We start from the raw sequence: 21,758 nt of genomic DNA, 5'->3' as shown, positions 1-21,758 counted from the left end.
CCAACCACACAAAACCAGTGGACACACATGAGGTCATCTAGGGGCGATTCTGTTCATGTATCGGGTGATTTGGGCTTCTAGATGGATCGTAGTCTAGACTATTTGAGCATGGAGACTGGCTTATACCTCAGAGACCCTACAGAGTCACTAATGGGACATTTAATGAGCGCACTGATGTATTCCGAGTGTGGAACAGTACAATAACAAAAGTGAATCTCTAACAGTGTGACTGTAATAAGTGACACGTTTCAATGTCTATTACACGTAATAATAAAAATGAAGAAAAAAGAATAGAAAACCTCATTCTCGTTAAGAAAATAATACTACTACAGTCTGTCTACTTAAATATGCCACCTTTTAATAAATGTTACTTGTCGTTTATTTGTTATTTTTAGTGAAATTGAGCTATTTCTGTTTAAATGTTTCAAAACCGTTTTCAGCATGCATTTACAGTAGCATTTTCATAACTTTAAAGAAAAAATCATTTAGCAGTAGCTTTTATCCAAAGTGACTTACTAATGAGGGTAAATAGATGAAAGTGTAACAGAAGGTATTTTAAATTTAATCATTCTTCAATGAAAAAAATAAATAATTATTTTATGGAGAAATAATTTTCACTAAGACATAACAAGTAAATTTCCCAGATAGGACTACTGACAAACAAACGAGAAGGAACACATTGATTTAAAATTTAAGTAAAAGACTGTTAATTAATAAAGTTAAATGTACTAGTTGTTTAAACAATAATTTTTACATTGTATTGTGACATTTTTAATCGCCAATTTGCCAATAATGATGATGGTTTCACGTGTGTGATTTGTAGTGAGAATATGTTTTATAGAAACGTGTCAAATATTATAAATTGATCTTTATATGCTTTAAAAAACAGCCTTTTGCGTGGTCTAAAAATACTGTTTTTTTTTTTTTCAAGATTTTGGGGCCCTCTATAGGTCGAAGTAAATAGAGTCTGTGACTAACAGTATGCTGTATTGATGTCTTTTGTTATAAAACATTCAGATAAGAGAGTTACAGATCTGTATTTGATATTACTAAATATTTTTGAGGAATTACAAATGATCCAAGACGGAGGGGAATGTGAACATGATCTGTATGTGTAAATGTAGCCTGCATAAATCAACAACTATTTGAATCTCAATATAGTAATACATTTTATTTGCTTTAATTTGTTCATCCACAGTAATGAAGGCTCTTCCATATGACCCTGAACTGAATTTAGTTGTCTTCTTCATACAGCTTGTATGAAATGTCAGTATATCTGTGTCAGTGCATCTCTGCAAGTACAGTTTCTGAATGGGGTCATCGTTTCTTCTTTTGGGAGTTCTGTAGCACTTTCACACCAATCCTCAGGAACATCAACAAACTGCACAGACAAAGAGCAAAACATAATCCATCAAACAAAACTACGCATTTATCCATGTTAATGTCAATTATATCTAGAAAGCATATGTCAATATTGTATTTTTTGTCTTATTATGGATAACTGAGAAGTCTTTTTTTTATTAAAATTTTGGAATGAATAAAAAATCATACATAATATATAAAATTAATAACAAACAGTTAAAATCAAATATCCTTGCCTCGCTCCAGCCATGAGTCCAGCCGGCATAATCTTCCACGAACTCAAAAATCTCACTCCCATTAGAGCAGTCAGAGATCCAGAGGTGCCTTCAAATATACAATCAAATCCCATTAATGTCATATGATCCTTATTCATTTTAACAAATTGTGTGTGTGTGTGTGTGTGTGTATAATACTTCTAGAAACAGAAACAGTATAACTTACCCAGTGAAACCCAGATATCCTTGTCATTCTTTGACATTTGATAAGCACCAACAAATGCTGCAATGCCAAACACCAGTCCAGCAACCAGAGAGATAAAACTACCTGCAACCGGAAGCGGGAACATGAGACATCTGGCCATATTAGGAAGTTCCGGTAAAGTTCAGGTAAAGGTGAGTTGACAAAAAAATATGAGCTTCTGAGTGCATTACCGTTTAATTTAAATTTTAAAATTAAAAACATTAAAGTTGCACCCTCGCTAGATCTAGACGGTTAAAATATTCTAAAGAAAATTATATTTTCATTCTTTTGAATTTAAACTGAAATATTTCAAACGTGTTTAGCATACACTGGTTACTCAAAAACTAAACCAGAATACTAAACATAGCTGTTTGTTTGTTGTTTGCATGAGATCTTTACCTGCTTTAACATAACCAACAATCCCTCCTATCGTTATTAGAGCTGCATAACCATAACCAAGCCAGTCAACAGCCATATCTGCACGTTTGTTTAACTCTCAAATAAAACAAAAAGACGTGTTGGTTGCTTGAAAAAAAAGATAAAGCGTCTTAACTTCCTGAAACACGACACTGTCGATTTTCAAAATAAAAGTCTACATGTGCAGGCGAGAATGCAGGTTTTTCAGATTTAAAATAATCTTTATTTGCTAAAGGGCCATTGAATGTTACATCTCAAATTGCTTTACATAAACAAATAAAACAACAAGACAATTAAACATAAAAAATTGAGTATTTTCTCTTCCATTGAGCTGGAATTAAACGTTTTTTTTCTTACCTACTTGGCAAAGCACTCATGGTAAACAAAAACTGCAGTGTAAATCACTACACTGTGTGAAATGCAAGACAGGAAAAGTAAATAACAGAAGACAATGATTCAATAAAACTGTTTATTGCACTTTTTTTTCTTCTTCTTTTGTGGAGCCGTTTTCTTCTAGACTCACTCTTTTACCTTTGGCTTCAGGGCTCTGTAACAGCTGTTTTGAGAACAGATATTAATAAATTAATTTCAGCCCATTTATAGCTGTACAGAACCGCTCATTTTGCTGCTTGAGATTGAAAAAGGTAGAAACAAAAATGTAAAAATCTGTCATTATTTACTCCCCCCTCAATTTGTTCCAAACCTGTAATGGTTTCTTTCTTCTGTTGATTACAAAAGATGATTTTTTGAAAAATGTTGGTAACCAGACAGCTGCCGGTAGACACTGACTTCTATAAAATGGAAAATAATGCTATGAAACTCAATGGCTAGCAGCAAATGTTTGGTTACCAGCATTCTTCTGAATATCTGTTTTTGAAAAGAAGAGACTCACACAGGTTTGTAACAAATTGAGGGCGAGTAAATAATGACTTTTCAGATAAATAATCCCTTTAAGGTGAGATCCCATTAGTGAATTTTCAGCTTTATTTCACAGACAGAAAAGGTCTATCGTCAAGCCCACACAGAAGTCACTTTCAAACCAAGCAGCTTTCTGTCAGTCAATGCATCGAATGCATTTGAACCCAATCCCATTGCAAAATCTTCTTAAAACTCCCACAAAGATGCATTCCTATTGATTTTGCCTGTGAAAAATTTGCATTTTTCAATGCAACCGCAACTTTAGAAGCTTCAGCCTGGGCATATTGTTCAGTACTCATCTCTTTCACATCACCAGGTTTCCAAATGGAAAGACAGGTGAGTCTGGCAGTGGTGTTCACCTGGCTAAGCAGGGTAGGAGTCTCAAGGTTCTGTATGTGGAAAAAGTGAGAATAAAACACTAACCAAACCAAAATGAAACCATCAGGCAAAAAAAAACACTTGTGTCTGTGTGTTAGTTACTAGCAAAGAAGATCAAACAATAACTCAAGATTTAGTTTCCACAACTTAATAAATCCATCATTTGATGCTGTAACAAGGACACAAAAATCATCCTTCTGAAGCTCTCAATGGCTTTTACTCTGGAAGGAAAACAATAAATGAATTCAATAACAAATACAGCTGATCTCACTCATTTTACAATGCATTATGAGTATTTCAATGCGCTAGAACAATTCTGATGAAAAGATAGACCTAAAAATTGCAGATTCATTTGGATGAAAATGCAGCCTTAAAGAAAGATTAAAAAGTGGCATTCACACCTGTTCTCATGTGATTTGAACCCACAGACATGCTTCTGTGAGGTGACGTCATAGATACACACACTCTCATTGTCTCCTTCCACAGCCAAGAGTGTGTTCTTGAAGACACATGCAGAACAAATGCTGGAATAAGACTTCTTTAGAATCGTGTTACATCTGACAAACCAGGGAAGCAATACTTTAATTTCAAGCTAAACTAGAACTGACTTAATTTCACTTACTCTTTTTGAGATTCTTGATGAAAGCTGAACGTCCTTCAATGAGATTCCACGCTCTACAATAATATTAAATCCGTTTTGTCATTTAAACTATAGTTCTGTTGAACTGCACACCAAGCCCAATTATATTTAATCCAGCTTAATTTACATCTTAACAATCTGAGCAGAACTTTTGATATTCATGCTAACATCTGTGTAGTTGCAGCAGTCTTGTCTGTTCTGACCGAGAGTGCCAGTTTTCCAGAAGGGTGTAGAAACAGTGAAGTAACATTACCCCTAAACAAATAAAACCCAGATTGAGTCATTTTTACACTCGATAAACATTTAGGGTCAGCAGGATTCTTAACATTTTTGCAATAGTTGCATTTATTCTGAAAGTACATTAATATCGTACAAAATAATTTTACAATTTAAACAGTTTTTTATTTAAATATATTAAAGTTTAATTTATTCCTGTGATGCAAATCTGAATTTTCAGCATCATAACTCCAGTCTTCAGTGTCACATGATCTTCAGAAATCATTGTATCATGCTGATTTGCTGCTCAATAAATATTTATTGTTATCATCAATGTTGAAAACTGGTTACTTTTTTTTGTGGAAACAATGATGATTTTTTTTCTTCAGGATTCTTTGATGAACACAAAGGTCAAAATAACAGCGTTTGTTTGAAAGAGTTTAAATCTTCTGCAACATTAGAAATTTAATACATGCTTGCTACACAAAACGATTAGTTTCTTTCGAAAATAGTTTTGGACTGTGGCATATTTTGAGTATTTCAGATCACTTACTTATGCGCTTCTTTGTACTCCACACACAGATGAAAGCATCCTATCCTCCGCCGAGTAAATGGGACATGCCGTAAAACTCCAGACACCAGATAGTACCTGCCAAGAAGGGAAGCTTACGATTTATAACACATGAAACTGAAATATCAGTGATGCAGAATCGTTGAGGTCCAATAGTCTTATAGAAGTCCAATAAGAAACCAACACAAATTATTGCAATGTCCTCACCATTATTGTGCAACAAAGCACCATGTTCAGTTTTCTTGCTCCTGTCATACAGCTGAATGGTTTCATCTTTAGTTCCAGTGCGATGAATTGATCACTGGATGAAACTGCAGTCAGTGATGATGTGTGTGCATGATGGGTAAAGTTGGGCTCGATCCAAACATGTATTTAAAATAAAGTCTAAATAATTATTAGAGTAAATTATTATAACAATAGGACTGTTTGTAAAATTACAACAGATTAAATATGGATCAATATCAATGATGCAAACTCAGAATTAAACATAGCAATAGACACAGCTACATTTAATATTCACTATGAAAACAAATGACAATTCTATCAATTAACAGAATTGAAATTACCTCGTCACCAGGACACACTCGATTTCCAAATACTATCTGCTCATAACAGCCAGCAACCAACTCGGCATAATCGCCCATGACTGTAAAACACGGCCTTTATGAGACAGGTAACGTGATGTCCCTCATATGTTAATAAATCTGTTGCACCTACATGTTACAAAAGACTAAATGCTTTTGAACTTTAATTACATCTTCTCATCATGTCCACAGCAACATGTAAAAAAAGTCAATACGCATTTCGTCCAAAAGATAGTGGGGGAAATTATTAAAAACTTAGAAAAACAGGAAAAAGGTTTGCAACCGATTCTTCGGCATTGTTGAGACCTCGTGTATTATACCAAAAATTAAAACAACTATTGTACATCCATAATTCCACTTTTGAAATTCAAGTGGTCAAGTAAAGAAATTGGTTAAAATATGAATTAACAGGCCATTTTAACTTTGAACCTAACTTTTTCATATGAGTAACATATGTAAGCTGTTTTTCGTCACTGTTTGTAAAGAATGAGCAGACATCCCATTTACAAATGAGGTAAATCCCTAACATACTGTATAAAATCATGTCAAAATTCTGGCTTCTAAAGACAACTAAATTGTAATTAAAATAATAATGAAAAAGAACAAATCAGCGTTCTGGCTGGAGTGATTTTAAGCCTTTGTCCTGCTATTGAAGATAAAGAAAGATCCATCTGTAGTCATTTTCATGGGTAAATTAATATAATTCAATCAAAATACATATACATACATAAAATCATTCTAAAAATATTACCATGAGATGGAATACTATAAGCGGACAAACTTTCGGAATTATTACACAAAAACAATTGAATCAAATTCATTCTGCACAGTGTTGTGCAAAACCAGCGACTTCTTTGAAATCATCTGCTGTCTATCAATGTCAATGCAAAGCATGTAAACCATTTTTAAAATGCACATGGAACGCACTGGATCAGCAAAATACTCTCTCTTTAAAATAGCTGACATGAAGTAAGGGTTAAAGGGAGATTTGGATGAAAAATGAATATGATGTTTTTCAACCTGAGATTCAAAAGTCATCACCTCACGACCGAGGCATTGCTTACAGTAGAAAAGTTCACACATCTTCCTATATGTTTTAGGAAGAAGTACTTACACTGATTTTGCAATTGTGCACTGGACTACATGGCTTCCACTAAACGGTGAATCCTAAAATAGGCTGCCACCTAAACCTGAGAGAACAGTTTAGATGTCCTTCACTGAACAATGCATCAGGCATAAGCTTCTGTGCAGGTTTATTAAAATACGTCAACTGGCCGTGAGTGTTAGATATCAGTTTCTAGCTCTGCAGCCTACACCTCCTGTGCCAAACGCTGCCAATTCAAACCAAAAAGCCTTTAAAAACATCCTGTGGTTTGTCGGTTTCTGTTCTCTCACTTCATTTTTGCACTGTTTGGTACAGTGAAATAAAGTCTTCCAAGTCCAGTCCTCTTCTCAAAATGTCAATATTTTAAAACTGAGCTCTAGATCCACATCCTGTCAGGTTGAACGATTGGCGCTTACGAAGTTGTAGACCAAAAACTGCGAGGTTCCACAGTAATGTGTTGCGAAGAGTTTGCCGTCAGGCGTGGGATCGGAGAAGGCGATTTCGTCTTTACTTAGATGAGACCCATAGATGAAATTATTCCTGGAGGAAAAGAGGAGTAAACATTTATGCATTATTTTGTCTAACACTTTAACTTCAAGATTTGTAGATCTGTAGAAATGTAAAAAACAAAAACAAAACTAAAAAGTAATGCTTTATCAATTTAAAAGATTCAACATTTTCTATTTTAATATATTTTGAAGTGTAATTTATTGCTGGGATGGCAAAGCTGAATTTTCATTCTGGTGCTCAAATGTTTATTATTAATATCACTGCTGAAAACACTAGTGCTGCTTAGCATTTTTCTGGAAACGGTGATACATTTTTTTCAGGATTTTGTTCAGAATTGTTTGACATAATAAATGTCTGTACGGTCACCTTTGATACATTTAATGCATCCTTACAGAATAAAATAATGCATTTATTTAAAAAAATAACTTGTATTAAAATTGAACATTTACACCTTTGACAGTATGAAAGTAGTTACGTTTTAATGCAATAACTGCTAATATTTACATATCAAATAATATTTGTGCTTCCAATTACTCCTATAAAAGAATGTCCCTCTTCACCTGAGGCACTCGATCATGCGCGAGGCGATGCCTCTCCGTCTCATCATGCTGAACACCCAAATGCGACTGATGCCACAGAGCGCCGGCTCAGGTACAGTCGAGCAGCACCAGGCCCTCTGACGCTCGTACATGACCTTCTCTCCTTCTGAACCCTCCAGCACGGACTCCTCTATAACCCTGTATCCCTGCACACAGCAGCCAAAACAAACCCATCAGATGTACACACTAAGAACAACATTACACAAAGACATAGCACCTGACAATGAGATCAGTTGTCAAAAAATCCATTTGGAATAAGCATGTGCCAATTGAGAGAGAAATCCAATGGAATTCTGATAAATGGATTCAGATAATGTAAGATTTAATACATGAGCTTAGAATATTGTACTCCTATTGGTTTCTAAAATATGAAAACAAAACATAAAATGCAAGATATCCACCTATAAACATGCTATTAAACACCTGTATGCTCAGCTGACCTCTTGAATGTGCTCGGCGATAAGGCAGCCTGCGACTTTCTTATCATTTGAGATGAAGAGGAAGGTTTTGGTCTGTGACGGGACTTTGGTTTCCACTTGCTGGAAGCCCAAGTCATTGTCCACCATTTCTCTGATCTCCTCAACCTCAAATCAAACCAGACAAATATGAGAAACAGACATCATTTGTATCAGGAAAGCTATTAGAAATCTGGAATAGAGATCGACCGATATGTTTTTCTATAGCCGATGCCGAAGTTTAGAGGTCAGGGTCAGCCGATGGCGGATATGTGCTGCCAATTTTTAGGGCCGATATCTTGAAGTTTTCCCCTTCATTTGCATGCTCAAATGTCACACTAATAATAAGTGGATGCACAACATTTATAAAACTTATCATTATTTATTGAGCACTGACTTTCATCTGACTGATCATCTCTCGAATCTTAATTTTGTGCACTGCAAGATATTAAAATAAAAAATGTATCCAAAGTTAACCAAACAAATCAATAAACTATATTAAAGTATTAAATATATAAAACAGGTAATATATATATATTACGACGCAAACAATAACCTCCAAATACATCTAGACAAACCCACGCTCGCTCGTCCTCGTATGCAAGCACTTAAACACTGACTCGATCTGATGCACTGTAGATGCCGGATTTTTTAAAAACAAATAGGCCTAGTGGAACGCAAAAATTCAAAATCGAACATTTTGCAGAACAGGATTAAAAAAAAAAAGTACTGGTCATCACTTGCATAAAATGTTTGATGTGAAATAAGCGGTTCACTGACTGTGCAGCACAGCCACAAGCGCCACAGTTACGTTTGGGATAATTTTAGTTTAATACTATAGTGTCATTTGAAAACATTGCAATTGCATTTTAAAATACAACAACGAGCATCACGAAACCATTTAAAGAGGCGCATTCACCGGTCTCCTTGACGGGAAACAGTCAACCAAGTAAAATGATCTCAAACGTATGGCGCGCTCTCTTCATTTTATCAAATGATCATTATCACATCTATTAATTTTACAGTCCTGCTACTAGCATTTTATTCAGACTAAAACCACTTTGATTCAGGTGAGAAAGCTTTTTTTCAAAGTGGCTTTTGCACATATTAATAATACCGCTGCAGACGCATTTTGCAGCATTAAGTTTATTAATCGATCGTTAATTTAAACATCGGGTAACGGAGCCCTCTATCACGCTGCAGTGTTTGTGAGAGCTGCCAACTTCTCCACTCCATTTACAGAGTGAAATTCTCTGATTACCTTTATCTTACAGGACTGTATTGGAATCTTCCACATTTTTTGGCTTGGGGTCCTTCACCTGCGACAGAAGCATTTTTCACCGCACCAATAACACGGGGCTGCCCACCGACGTGCCTGACTTTAAATCGGCGCTTCTAAACACAGATATCGCCCAATGCCGATATATATAAAAAATGACAAATATTGGCCCGATATATCGGTCGACCTCTAATCTGGAAACAAGTACCTTTTTCAGTGCGTACTTAGGATCATCAGGGAGAACAAGAATGATCTTGCCATCAGGATACTCTCCCAGGATTCTCTCTTTCTTCCAGCCCTTGACCAGATATTACAAGAAAGATTTTGAGACATGGGTACCTAGTTATTTGGAAACTGTAAACCCCATCCTAAACAGGAAATTAAACAACACATAATTGTGTCTCTCAATTATTACACTATATGTGACCCTGGAGCACAAAACCTTAAGTCTTAAGTCTCTGGGGTATATTTTTAGCATTAGCCGAAAACACACTATATGGGTCAAAATTATAGATTTTTCTTATATGCCAAAAATCTTTAGGATACCAAGTAAAGATCATGTTCCATGAAGATATTTTGTAAATTTCCTATCGTAAATATATAAAAACTTAATTTTTGATTACTAATATGCATTGCTAAGAATTCATTTGGACAAGTTTAACAGTGATTTTCTCAGAATTCAGATTTTTTTGCACCCTCAGATTGTAGATATTCAAATAGTAATATCTCCTAAAATCCTAAAAACCATACATCAATGGAAAGCTTATTCATTCGAATTTCAGATGATGTATGAATCTCAATTTTGAGAAATTGACCCTTATGGCTGGTTTTGTGGTCCAGGGACACATATACAACACACTATATTAAAGGCACTGCTAAAAGTGTCATTTGTTGTAATGATTATCATTTTTGTAAAAGTTATGATGTTTTGTACACAACTTTACTGTAATGTTGAATGGATAAATTAACTAATTTTATCCCAGAAACCAGTAAAAAGATGCCATTTAACAAGTATTCAAAATATAATATTGCCTAATATTGTTTCTGCATTAATTTGAAGTCACTGTGAAAATATATTTATGATAAGAAACTCTAATGTTAAGTGCAATTACTTGATTAATTACAGAAAAATGTGAGATTAATTGGTTAATTGTTTGAATTTGTTTGACAGCACTAAAATGTACCTTTAAAAATATTAATCATATTTTATATTAAGAATAAAAAAAAATGTATATATATATATATATATATATATATATATATACACATATATATATATATATATATATATATATATATATATATATATATATATATATATATATATATATATATGTGTGTGTGTGTGTGTGCATATGTGATTTTTAATTCTACATTAACATTTAATATTTTGGATATTTTCTGACTGTCTTTATGGAATGCTAAGTAACTTTGAATCACATAATAATAAGTGCATAAATAATAAGATGCAACAGTTTGTCTCTTGACTCACCACGTATCTGACAGCGCTGATGAACTGGTTGTGGAAGAGGAGGTGTTGGGATTCGTCCTCTGGGCTGGTAGGAGAGTACAGCATCCCACACACATTACACGTCACCGCACCAAACGCTTTCTGACCAGCATCCTGTAAAGCACAATAAACAGCCTTCACTAAATGCAAATGAGCTCCAATGGTCCAATGGTAAATAATGATGGGATTTCTAGGATTAACTGTTTATTCCAAAACAATCTCATAGTTGTAACACAGTATTCATAAATTGAACACAATGTCTGTAAGTTAATAAACTAAAAAGAAAGAAATACAAGGAAATTAAGATTGATTTATAAAGTTTGTTAGGATATAAATGACTTGCATTGCCGGACTGTGCTGCCGTGCTAGTAGGTTTGGGGCTGGTCGTGACCTCTTTCTTCTGTTCTGCTACAGGTTCAACACTAAAAATTTCATGAAATGACAACAGAAAGGCTTTAACTCCGATGTTTTTCTAGACTAGAGAAAATACACATAGAACAGACTGCACTCTAATGACATTAAGTCTTTTGAGAATTTCATTTCAACAACACAATAAAAGCTGCAGGGTGTAATTTCTGCTCTAGCATCAACAAATAATGAATTTCTCAAAAATTTGTCCAGAAGAAATAGCACCTCAAACTCATGGCATTAGTTGTGTCACTGTCACTGTTGCCCAAAACAAAAAGAGTAACGCCCTAATACGCAGATCCACATCATTTATTTTAGGCAAAAAAAAAAAATAATAATAATACTGTAATCTTACTTTCAGTTGCATATTAAACTGATTAAAAAAAATTACAATACAATAGGAAATTGTGCTTTTTCACAGACCTGAAAGCTGAAACCAAGTTTTTACTTTTCAAAATCTTAAATGAAAGTCCTCTGAATTACCTGTTGCTGTTTTCTGTTTGCGTCTTTTGGGCAGGTTCTTGCTGAGGAGAGGGTTTCGGCTTATTATCTGTGAACACATGCACCACAAAGTAGTTGCAAAAAATTTAGTTTGCATTTTAAAAAATATATGTATTATTACACATACTGTCAAAAAGAGAATTTGTTCAATATGTTTAATGCTGTAACATTCATTATCAAGGTATGATAAGATATTGATCATCAGATCTTTACCTGTAGAAGTGGGAATGCATGGCTTCCTCTCCACTGCAGGTTTGGGCTGGACATTAGCTGATGAAGAGAACTGCTCTGGTTTGACCTGTGAGCATGACACATTTATGGTTGACGGTTATAGAGACATTTTTATAAAGTGGTCTCAATAAAGGGGGGGGGGGGGGTCATACATCCTTCCTCAACAAGCTCAAATTATTTGCTGAAGATTAATATTCATGGATAAGGCACTGTTGTAATCACTTCTTTACAAATTACTCTACCATTCAAAAGTTTGGAGTTGTGTATGATTTTATGCTCACCAAGGCCGCATTTATTTGATGAAAAATACAGTAAATATTGTGAAATATTATAACAATTTAAAATAATTTTTTTATATTTCAAATGTCATTTATTCCTGTGATGTAAAGCTGAGTTTTCAGCATCATTACTCCAGGCTTCAGTGTCACATGATCTTCAGAAATAATTCTAACATGCTGATTTGCTGCTCAAGAAATATTGCTTATTAATATCAACGTTGAAACAGTAGTAAAGCTTAATATTTTTGTGGAAACAGATATACATTTTTTTTCAGGATTCTCTGATGAATATAAAGTTTAGAAGAAAAGCATTTATTTGAAATAAATATATGTATAAGTGAATGCATCCCTGCTAAATCCAAGTCTTTTGATTTGTATTATTTTTCTAAATAATTGCATTAAAATCTGTAAAAACAAAAATGTGGACAGTGTGTGTGCATGAGTGTTTGACCTCATTTTTGGTTGCTCCTGGTTTGCTCTTCTCCTCTTCAAGACCATCGAGCTCAAAGTCATCAGGTGAATACTTGCGTCTGGGAGTGTAGGCTTTATACTCCACCTCTGGTTTGGGTTTGGAGCTGGTGATTCCATTAGGCATGGGTGGTGCCTGAGCCGGAAGTGCACGTCTGGGTTCATTCGAGGCCACTTTGGGCACACTTTCCGGCACAGGAAGCTGTGCAGGGGTGGTGGCCGGGCTGGGCGAGACGGATGGAGCGTCCGTTTCCTTGAGAGAACCAGCCTGACTCGCTTGATCCGACTTTAGCTTCTTAACACGGGTCCAAGTCAACTTATCCCGCTGAAGCTCCACCTGCCTGATCCTCTGAAAGCGGGAGAGCTTCTTCTTCTCCTGGGTCTTGAGCGGCAAAGACACCTGGCTGAGGAAAAAACGTTTCTTGGGCGTACCATCCTCAGGTGTGCGATCGTCAATCACGTCACTAGGGGTCACGTCGGAGGGAGTGGTGTTTTCACACACCTCTTTTTCAGTTTCGCAAACCTCCATAGATTCACTCGCCTCCTTTTGTTCCTCAGTATTTTTCTCATCTGAAGCCGCCGGAGCATCCGATGCAATATCATCTGCGATTTCCTCACAGAGAGCGAGGAGGTTGAGCTGACGAGGTGGAGGTTTCTTGGCGGCAGCCGCCCTTTCTTCGGCCAAAGCCGCTAGACGTGCCTTCGTCCGAGCCTGTGGGTTCATCTCCTGCTTTTTAGGAAGCCCTTGCGTGGAGTCCGCCGCAGTGTCCTGAAGCAACGAGGGTGAAGAAGTGACCTCCTTACACGTCACAGCATCACCTGTTTGTTTTTTCTCCGTTTCATCCTCTGATTGCTCCAAATCCTCAAAGGTTTCGATCTCCACCACACAATGTTCAATCTCAATATCGTCATCCAGAAATGCTTCTGAATCCAGGAAAACTTTCGCAACTTCGGTACTTTGTACGCTGTCCTGCAGGGAACATGTGTTCACGACTTCTAACTCATCCATATCAGAAATGTCTTTACCAGCGAACGAGTGTTTCGTGATGCTAGTTTCTTGGATGACTTTGAAAAGCGCCTCTAGAGGTGGAGGAGATTTGCTCATCACATCCACTTTTGCATCCACACTCACTGTGATTTTCTCAATAGGGTCTGTCGGAAGCTCCTTATGCTCTTCTATTTTGCTCAATCGTGGTTCGTGAAGCGACTGCAGATCGCTTATGTTGGCCACATGGATTTTGTCAGGTTTGGGTAACGTGATCTCCTCACTTTGAATGTCAAGCAATCGCCCGTAATTGTGCTCTATTTGCACAGGAAACAAGGCTGCTACTGTTTTAATCGTTTCCGAGATGGATGGCTTTTCTTTCTTTACTCTTGAAACATACTTCTTGTTTCCTTTTTTCAGGACAGACATATTTTGAGACTGTTTATCTCCAGAAGCTTTCGGCGTCCCTTCATCTTTCCGCCGTCTTCCTCTTAAACCCTTCTTTTGTGGCACTTTCAAGCGAGACGACCGTCGAACAGGTTTTCCATTTTCCTCCGCCGGCTGCGCTTGATGTTTCTGCTTTTCCAACGCTTTGTTTTTTGGAGGTCTTCCTCTCAAAGACTTCTTGGGCATCTGAGATGTATCTGACTCCTTGAGACTCGGATCCATCTTTGATTTCTTAACTTCAGGTTCAGAAGAAGACATCTTTCTTTTCTGCCCAGGCATCCTACAGAGCAAGTACAGAACCAATCATTTCTGTGTCATTTAACATGTTATTAAGTATGTAAGAAGGTGTTTGCTTTAAAACATTAGTGTAACATTTATATAAGAGTAAATATTAAAATTTAATATCAAAATCAAACAGAAAGAAAGAAATAAAAACTATTTATATAATAGTAAACAGAAGATAAGCAGTTGTCATCCATCAGAATGGATTTCTAAAGTGACAGTTCACTGAGATTTAACTTAAAATACACGCTCCTTCACACTCTGTATATTAAAATAAGGCAACATAAATAATACAATCGTAATTTTTTAACACAGATCGACATGTCAACAGCTCAGAGTATCTGCTTCAGCAAAGATGACAAATATGAAGTGAAAATGAGCCATTTATTTTCAATTCCAGTGTATAACAATTCAAAAATTATTTAAAGCGTTACATTAAAGTCTGACGTCGAAAAGAAAGTTAGCAGAGCAGGCTAACTCCGTTAGCTGCCTCCTTATAAAGCAGCGACGGTCACTAATGTCGATTATATATTACAAATAAGTAAATACGGCTTTCATATAACTGTTATTACAAGTAGAAAAAGAAACAGCAGTAATAAAGTGCAGCGCCGAACTTACGTATGTTCCCCTGTTTCTAAACAACAGCTGTTTTCCGCTGTGTGGAGGAAAGTTTAGCCTCACTTCCGGTGATGAGTCTTCTTCGGCGAATCTGTTGTGTTTCCGTACGAATAAACGACGCCTACTGGACTAGAGGATAGATAGAAATAGAATTTCACTATTTACTTACAAAGAAAATTCTTATTGCTCTTTAATGTGTTGTGTTGACGATACAAATACATATATATGATACATATATACATAAAAATATGTATATTGTGTTAAATTATTATTATGTTTTAACGTAGATATATAGTGTATTTAAATATTATTATACTTATATTATATATACTATTAACAATGTTTTATGTAAATATGCGTGTGATATAATGTATGAACTATCTTTCTGACGATATGATATATTTTATTTTTATTTAAAAAAATAATTCTTAATATATAAATATAATATTTTAAATATTAATAAACAACAATTAATCATTTCAATAATAATAAAGAAAACATTATTCATATTTGATATTTTACATATATAGTAAAATTATTTTACTACCTTTTAGAGTTACTCTATCCAGTTGAATATAAATTTACATAATATAATATAATATAATATAATATAATATAATATATAATATAATTGATTCTTATGTACAGTTATTGGCCACTAGATGTCAGTAACGCTCTTCTGATTGGCCGCAGCTTTATTCCCAGAACCCTTAACTACGCCATCAATTGTCTTATGAAAAAAAAAAAAATAATAATAATAATAATAAAATAAAAAACTTAAATGATGACCTAAATTTAATATAAAATGTTTCTAGATATTGGCCCAGGTGTTATGAATAGAATACTGCCATCTGCAGGTTAAAGGAAAAACTTTAGGAATTACAGTTAAAGAAAAAAAGTGCAATGACCCAATATATCCATCAGAGATACATAGGGACCCATTCATTTTCAGTTCAGTTTCAAGTCAATTTTTCATGTTTCAACTTTTGTTCACAGTGTTATTACAGTTATTCACACCTGCCTTAAAAAATATACTAATGATGTTTGAAACTGATTAGATTCTTTAGCATTTTTTACCGTAGAGATGTGCGTTGATTTTTTTCAGACAATAGTCTGATGCCTTTCAGACCACCTAAAACAAGACCAGATCCTCAAAACATATCCTACTGCTGCTCAGTATTTAGATGCACTTTTTGTTTTGGTAAGCTACACACACACACACACACACATATATTAAAAATTATATAAAAATACATTATACTGCTTCAGAGTTTTATGATTTCATTTTATTTTTAAACAGAAAAAAAAATGAGAAAAACGAAAGATGGTCAATGGAAATCTTTTATTTAGTATTGCAAAAACTGATTCAAAGAAACGTTTTTCATAATTTAATACTTGGGTCAGTTTCATAATAGAAGCTTTAGAAATACAATATCTTAAATGTTGCTTCAAAATACAGTAAATGTTCCCTTAAAAAATATTATAACCGTCAACCAACCTGCAATAATTATGAAGAATGTTAAATATGGGTAACAAACAGCTTTTATAAATAACACTAACATGTGTATGGGGGTTGCCATTATGTAAAAATATATTTTTTCAATCCTACATGAGAGTTACAGGGGGCTCATGTACCAATGCTATCTTCCTGACTCTCATACAGAGTACTGATGTACGGTGTGACAGTATTCAGGATATGATCAAGGACTCTCAAAAGTAAACACTGCAGGACAATGATGTGCAAAAGGTTGAACACTTACAGCAATTACAAATGTTGCTGGAGAAAATGCGTAATAAGTGCAAAACAGAAAATCTAAATCAAGTGACTAAAATAAACTGGCCATATTAAATGTAAAAGAAATATGGTAAATGGTAAACACCTGCTTTTTGTCCTGCTAGTTCTGGTTTTACATTTAACTATGGAAGCATGTTTCCACCATGGAATAACAAATAAATAAAAAGGTAACTGCGACTTTTCATCTCACAATTAACTTTTTTCTTGCAGAGATTATATCTCACAATTACAGTCTGACTTTTTCTTGCAATTGTGAAAACAAAAGTCAGAAACCAGCGAGATGTTCTGACTTTCTCTCAATTCTGAGTTTGAATTTTACTTTTTTACCACAGAATAATAAGGTAAATGTAACTTTTACAAATCACAAATCAGTATTTTCTTATCAAAATTGCACATTTATACCTTGATATTGCAAGTTAAGATTAAATTTGTTTTAAGAGAATTGTGAAATACAAACTCAGAACTGCAAGAAAAGAATCAAAAATGTTTTATTTATTTATCTATCTTGTGGCAGAAACAAGCTTCCATATGCAACTCAAAATAAGCACACAAAAAAAAAGTAAAAAAAAAGGTGAAAATAATCTCATTGAGGCAATTGTCTTTGGTCAATTTCTAAAGCCCCTATACAGAATTGGAGAGGAAAATCTTCAAAGGCACTGGCCAAATTCTTCAACAAACTTAATGGAATCTCTCTGAATACAAAAACAAGGCCTCCCCAGCATAGTTCAGGATGATGCTAATGAGAAAAACAAAAAAAATATTACATTCATTTCATTATTTAACTTCATATTGCAAGTAAATAGATATCTGAAACTCAATATCTGAACATAAAACTGTTCTGAACTCACCAGCACAGAGTGACGGGGCTGAGCACAGCATGGAATATGGAAAGTAACAGGGAAATACCTGATGCCAGTATCTGCATGCAAGGAGAAAAGAAAACCATTGCAACATTAACGTTTACATTTTTGTGCTGCAATGCATATGATGTGAAACCAGCCTATTGCTCGAACAGAACTGACTGGACACAAATAAATAGAGACACTCAACAAACGATAACTGTGGTTCAAAATCTGTCTCACCTTAGCCAAGAAGAACCATATCCCACAGTGCTCCTGAGACAGACTGCCCTTCAATTTCACGGTTGCCAACATTAGACAAAAGCTGAATATAGCACTACGAAATGAAATTGATATCTAATGAGCTTAAGATTTGCACACACAATCAATTTCTTTCAACAAAATGGCAATGCATCAATCATTCTGGAATTTTTGCAATGTAAATCCTTATTGTAAATATCCAACAAATCATGCCAACTTTTATGCATTAGAAAGTTCCCATTGAATGTTTCTCTCACCTCCCCAAGCAGCCAGTATAGAACCTGTATGAAGTCAGGAGAGGGAAATCTAAGGCACCGGACAGATCACCTGAAAGACAAAACACAGAGAAGTACACATGAATCGTGTCAGAAAATGATAGAGCTGTAGAGAAAAATAATATTATAATATAAAAGGCATTTCATTACCTGTCGAGTATGCAAGAGAGGCAAGTAACAATGCACTGAAAAAGAAGTATAAAATTAGATGAGGTTGAAAATTCATACAAGTCCAAATCTGCGGATTTAATTTTTAATATTTGTCCATTTACCTGGTCAGGTAATTGATGAACTGCTCTTCAAGATCACTGTAACATTACACATTAAAAATGACACTTGTTATGCATCTACTTGGAGTAAAAGAAATAACAATATACAACATACACAACCACTCTAAAAGTTTAGGGTCGGGAAGTTTTTTTTTTTTTTTTTAAGAAATGTATAATTCTATTCAGTTAGAATGCATTAAATAGATCAGAAGTGACATTAAAGACTTTTATAATATTCCGTTTAACAATGTCACTGTTTCCACAGAACTCAACATTGCTAATAATAAAAATAGTTTCTAGAGAAGTAAATCAGCACATTAGAATGATTTCCGAAGGATCCTGTGAAATCCAGCTTTGCATCACATAAATATATTATATTTTACAATATATTCAAATAGAAAACAGTTATTTGAAATTGTAATAATATTTCACAATTTTGCTGAATTTTACTGTATTTTTGATCAAACAAATCAGCCTTGGTGAACATAAGAGACAACATTAACAAATGATACTGACTAATATTAATGTAAATAAAACATGAAACCACCTCAGAAGGATTGTCTTTGTGTTCTTCTGGAATACTTTGTATCCACCTAAATTAGAAACGAGATGAGATTAAAATCTCACACAGGTTCATGTGACCAAATCTTAAGTACATCTCTGTAGGTTTCAGATCCTTACTCACAACAAATAAATTCACACTCACCAACACAGAACAGATGGATGGATGCCCATGTGTAGCCACTGGGACCAAACTGAGAGGTGAGACATATAGAACCATAAAGAGGACATATGAAATGGAGATTTTTACTGTAACAGGAAACAGAGATATTAATAACTCACAGAAAATCATAGTGCGAGTGAACTTACCCGTGGATTGTATAGCATAAGGCTGCTGGCAGATCCCAACAACATACACACACTATAAAGAAAATCATCAACAACAACAAAATAAAGATTCTTCTGCAGTATTTTTGTCTTGTTTTTTCTAGTACAAAACATCATTTTTATATTTTTTTCCAGGAAACTATATTTATTACTCCAATACTTATTACTCCTCAAGTAACTGTATCTCTATTTATGAATGTTTAGATATTTTTACTGGAAAACAAAAGGAAAACAATTCTTTTACAGTGTTGGTATTAATTTAAGAGCATAAACAAGCTTTTTTCAAGTCATTTTTGTGCTTCTTGGTTGAAAGAAACTTAACATACCTTATTAATTTCATCCATGGTGGTTTCTAAATAAAGCAAATATACAGAAAAGTAGAATGGTAGCATGACTGGCATTGAGATATGATTATGATATCTGAAACACTATGAGGATACTATGGAAACGAGCTGTTTTATGATTTCTAGTCCTACTAAATACACATAGAAAGGGGGGAAAACATGCAAAAAAATGATTTTAGTTTGTTCCCACAAAATAGCAAATGAAATCCGACTTACCTCTCTGTGAGTTGCTGTTCTGATGAGAAAAGCTAAGACTTCTGAGACATTTTGAAACACGAAGAAAAAAGGAATTGGCTAAAAAAGAGGGAAGAAAAACATATTTGTGACATTGGACCACAAAACCAGTCTTAAGTGTCAATAATACAAGCTTTTCATTGATGCATGGTTTATTAAGATCAGACAATATTTGACAGAGATACAACTATTTGAAAATCTGGAATCTGAGGGTGAAAAAAAAAAGTAAATACTGAGAAAATAGCCTTTAAAGTTGTCCAAATGGATTCTTAGCAATGCATATTACTAATCAAAAATTAAGTTTTGATATATTTACGGTAGGAAATATTCTAAATATCTTCATGGAACATGATCTTTACCAAGAATCCTAATGATTTTTGGCATAAAAGAAGAATGGATAATTTTTTTTATTATATATATATATTGCTATAAATATACCCCAGAGACTTAAGACTGGTTTTACGCTCCAGGGTCACATTTCAACATTAGCACACACAAAGGTTGCATATCCATTCCCAACTTAGGAAAGACACTGAAGTTCATATTTCAGCATTTATTTTATTTACCAAAAGTGACAGTGCTTTGGACCCCGCATAAATATTACCAATGAACAAGAAGGACCCAGGAAGCTGGGAAAAAGCTGCAGATCTAAATAACAAACACAGCAAGAGTACAGATATTAATAAACAGGTTACAATAAAACATAATCCACAAACACTAATCAATGTTTTATATAAATGCATATTTAGTTACCTGGAAAAGCCATTGATTTCAACCCAGCCCAGTTTCCATGTAACCAATAGCAGTAGAGTCCCAGCGGAGGTCTGCCAACTGAAGAAAGTAAATTATTGATAAGCATAAATAATGTCATTTAAATGAGGAACTGAACTTTAAATATAACCGAGTGGTGAATACTTACCCCTGAAAAATGGTTGGAAATGTAAACTTTAAGATAGACAGGACATACTGTAAAGCAAAAAGCAATTCTACATTTTGTGTATTCTGGATTACTATCATTTAACAATCTAGGACCCACAGCTAAACCACAAAATGCATTTTGGAAAACGCATTATTGTAAATGCAGTGCAAAAACATCAGGACAAACACACACTGATGCTGTCAAAAGTAAAGTAAAGTCAGTTTACCTTATTTGTGAAGTAAGATGCTGTGAAAAAGGTGCAGAAGACTAGAACAAGAATCACTCGAGCAACATTCATTGGATTGGATACTTTAGTAACTTTGGTCTCACAGCTCCTCTAATATTCTTTTTTTTAAATTAATGTTCTGATCTCATCTGTACTTCCTCTGTTCTGTAGACCACGCCCACCGCGACACGCAGCACTTTTTTAGTCAATAAAAGCCACAATGAAATCAGTTCTAAATGCAACAACAAATGAAAAGTACTATTATTTTATCCCTTATAATATTATTTAGAGTTATTATTATTTTATGATTACAAAACAAAATATTTTTAACACGAATTTATTTTGCCATTGTATTTTATTATTTATTATTGCAGTGCAATCATCCGCAAATGAAATTGTTCATAACTTTAGAATACTCAACAACGACAGGAATAAAAATATAATAATGAAATATGCAAAAATATATTATGATGATAATAATTTTCAT

At 34.4% G+C, this 21,758-nt stretch overlaps 3 protein-coding genes across 4 annotated transcripts; all 3 read right to left on the bottom strand.

The window, feature by feature from the left end:
• Positions 1–1,150: 1,150 nt before the first annotated feature.
• tmem14cb (transmembrane protein 14Cb) lies at positions 1,151–2,389 on the bottom strand. Its single transcript, XM_052542173.1, has 4 exons — positions 2,221–2,389; positions 1,804–1,905; positions 1,599–1,686; positions 1,151–1,381 (listed from the first exon to the last, which is right to left on the bottom strand). Exons 1-4 carry the CDS (start codon positions 2,294–2,296, stop codon positions 1,318–1,320), a joined length of 330 nt encoding a protein of 109 aa, XP_052398133.1. The 5' UTR covers positions 2,297–2,389; the 3' UTR covers positions 1,151–1,317.
• Positions 2,390–6,225: 3,836 nt separating this feature from the next.
• Positions 6,226–15,326, bottom strand: LOC127945921 (N-acetyltransferase ESCO1). The gene is made up of 10 exons (XM_052542113.1): positions 15,222–15,326; positions 12,873–14,601; positions 12,126–12,210; positions 11,895–11,961; positions 11,347–11,425; positions 10,986–11,117; positions 9,702–9,791; positions 8,200–8,343; positions 7,721–7,905; positions 6,226–7,190 (listed from the first exon to the last, which is right to left on the bottom strand). The coding sequence occupies exons 2-10, from the start codon at positions 14,598–14,600 to the stop codon at positions 7,043–7,045; spliced, it is 2,658 nt and encodes an 885-aa protein (XP_052398073.1). The 5' UTR covers position 14,601; positions 15,222–15,326; the 3' UTR covers positions 6,226–7,042.
• Positions 15,327–16,548: 1,222 nt separating this feature from the next.
• On the bottom strand, positions 16,549–21,477 carry LOC127945945 (transmembrane protein 241). 2 transcript variants are annotated; one of them, XM_052542157.1, is made up of 15 exons: positions 21,272–21,474; positions 21,046–21,092; positions 20,880–20,957; positions 20,693–20,774; positions 20,109–20,186; positions 19,875–19,900; positions 19,531–19,582; positions 19,367–19,415; positions 19,208–19,253; positions 18,664–18,699; positions 18,542–18,576; positions 18,374–18,443; positions 18,099–18,192; positions 17,865–17,935; positions 16,549–17,752 (listed from the first exon to the last, which is right to left on the bottom strand). In XM_052542157.1, the coding sequence occupies exons 1-15, from the start codon at positions 21,341–21,343 to the stop codon at positions 17,695–17,697; spliced, it is 894 nt and encodes a 297-aa protein (XP_052398117.1). In that variant the 5' UTR covers positions 21,344–21,474; the 3' UTR covers positions 16,549–17,694. The 2 variants fall into 2 exon arrangements, with proteins under 2 accessions (XP_052398117.1, XP_052398116.1); XM_052542156.1 differs by lacking the exon at positions 19,531–19,582 and having other exon boundaries at positions 19,367–19,470; positions 21,272–21,477.
• Positions 21,478–21,758: the final 281 nt, after the last annotated feature.

The sequence above is a fragment of the Carassius gibelio genome, chromosome A24 (assembly GCF_023724105.1).
Source record: "Carassius gibelio isolate Cgi1373 ecotype wild population from Czech Republic chromosome A24, carGib1.2-hapl.c, whole genome shotgun sequence".
Lineage (NCBI taxonomy): Eukaryota > Metazoa > Chordata > Actinopteri > Cypriniformes > Cyprinidae > Carassius > Carassius gibelio.
The sequence above is the reverse complement of the archived record's forward strand: the minus strand, read 5'-3'. Positions and strand labels throughout refer to the sequence as shown.

Excerpts from the sequence above, each read along its gene's own strand:
- tmem14cb (XM_052542173.1), bottom strand. The coding sequence starts at position 2,296 with ATGGCTGTTGACTGGCTTGGTTATGGTTATGCAGCTCTAATAACGATA. Across the intron at positions 1,906-2,220 it reads TGTTGGTTATGTTAAAGCAG|GTAGTTTTATCTCTCTGGTT; the intron begins GTAAAGATCTCA and ends TTCCGGTTGCAG. Across the intron at positions 1,382-1,598 it reads GGACTCATGGCTGGAGCGAG|TTTGTTGATGTTCCTGAGGA; the intron begins GCAAGGATATTT and ends TTGTCTGTGCAG.
- LOC127945921 (XM_052542113.1), bottom strand. The coding sequence starts at position 14,600 with ATGCCTGGGCAGAAAAGAAAGATGTCTTCTTCTGAACCTGAAGTTAAG. Across the intron at positions 11,962-12,125 it reads ATGCATTCCCACTTCTACAG|ATAATAAGCCGAAACCCTCT; the intron begins GTAAAGATCTGA and ends ATGTGTTCACAG. Across the intron at positions 7,191-7,720 it reads CGCATGATCGAGTGCCTCAG|GAATAATTTCATCTATGGGT; the intron begins GTGAAGAGGGAC and ends CTTTTCCTCCAG.
- LOC127945945 (XM_052542156.1), bottom strand. The coding sequence starts at position 21,343 with ATGAATGTTGCTCGAGTGATTCTTGTTCTAGTCTTCTGCACCTTTTTC. Across the intron at positions 18,444-18,541 it reads CTCTCTTGCATACTCGACAG|GTGATCTGTCCGGTGCCTTA; the intron begins GTAATGAAATGC and ends TTTGTCTTTCAG. Across the intron at positions 17,936-18,098 it reads TATGGTTCTTCTTGGCTAAG|ATACTGGCATCAGGTATTTC; the intron begins GTGAGACAGATT and ends CCTTGCATGCAG.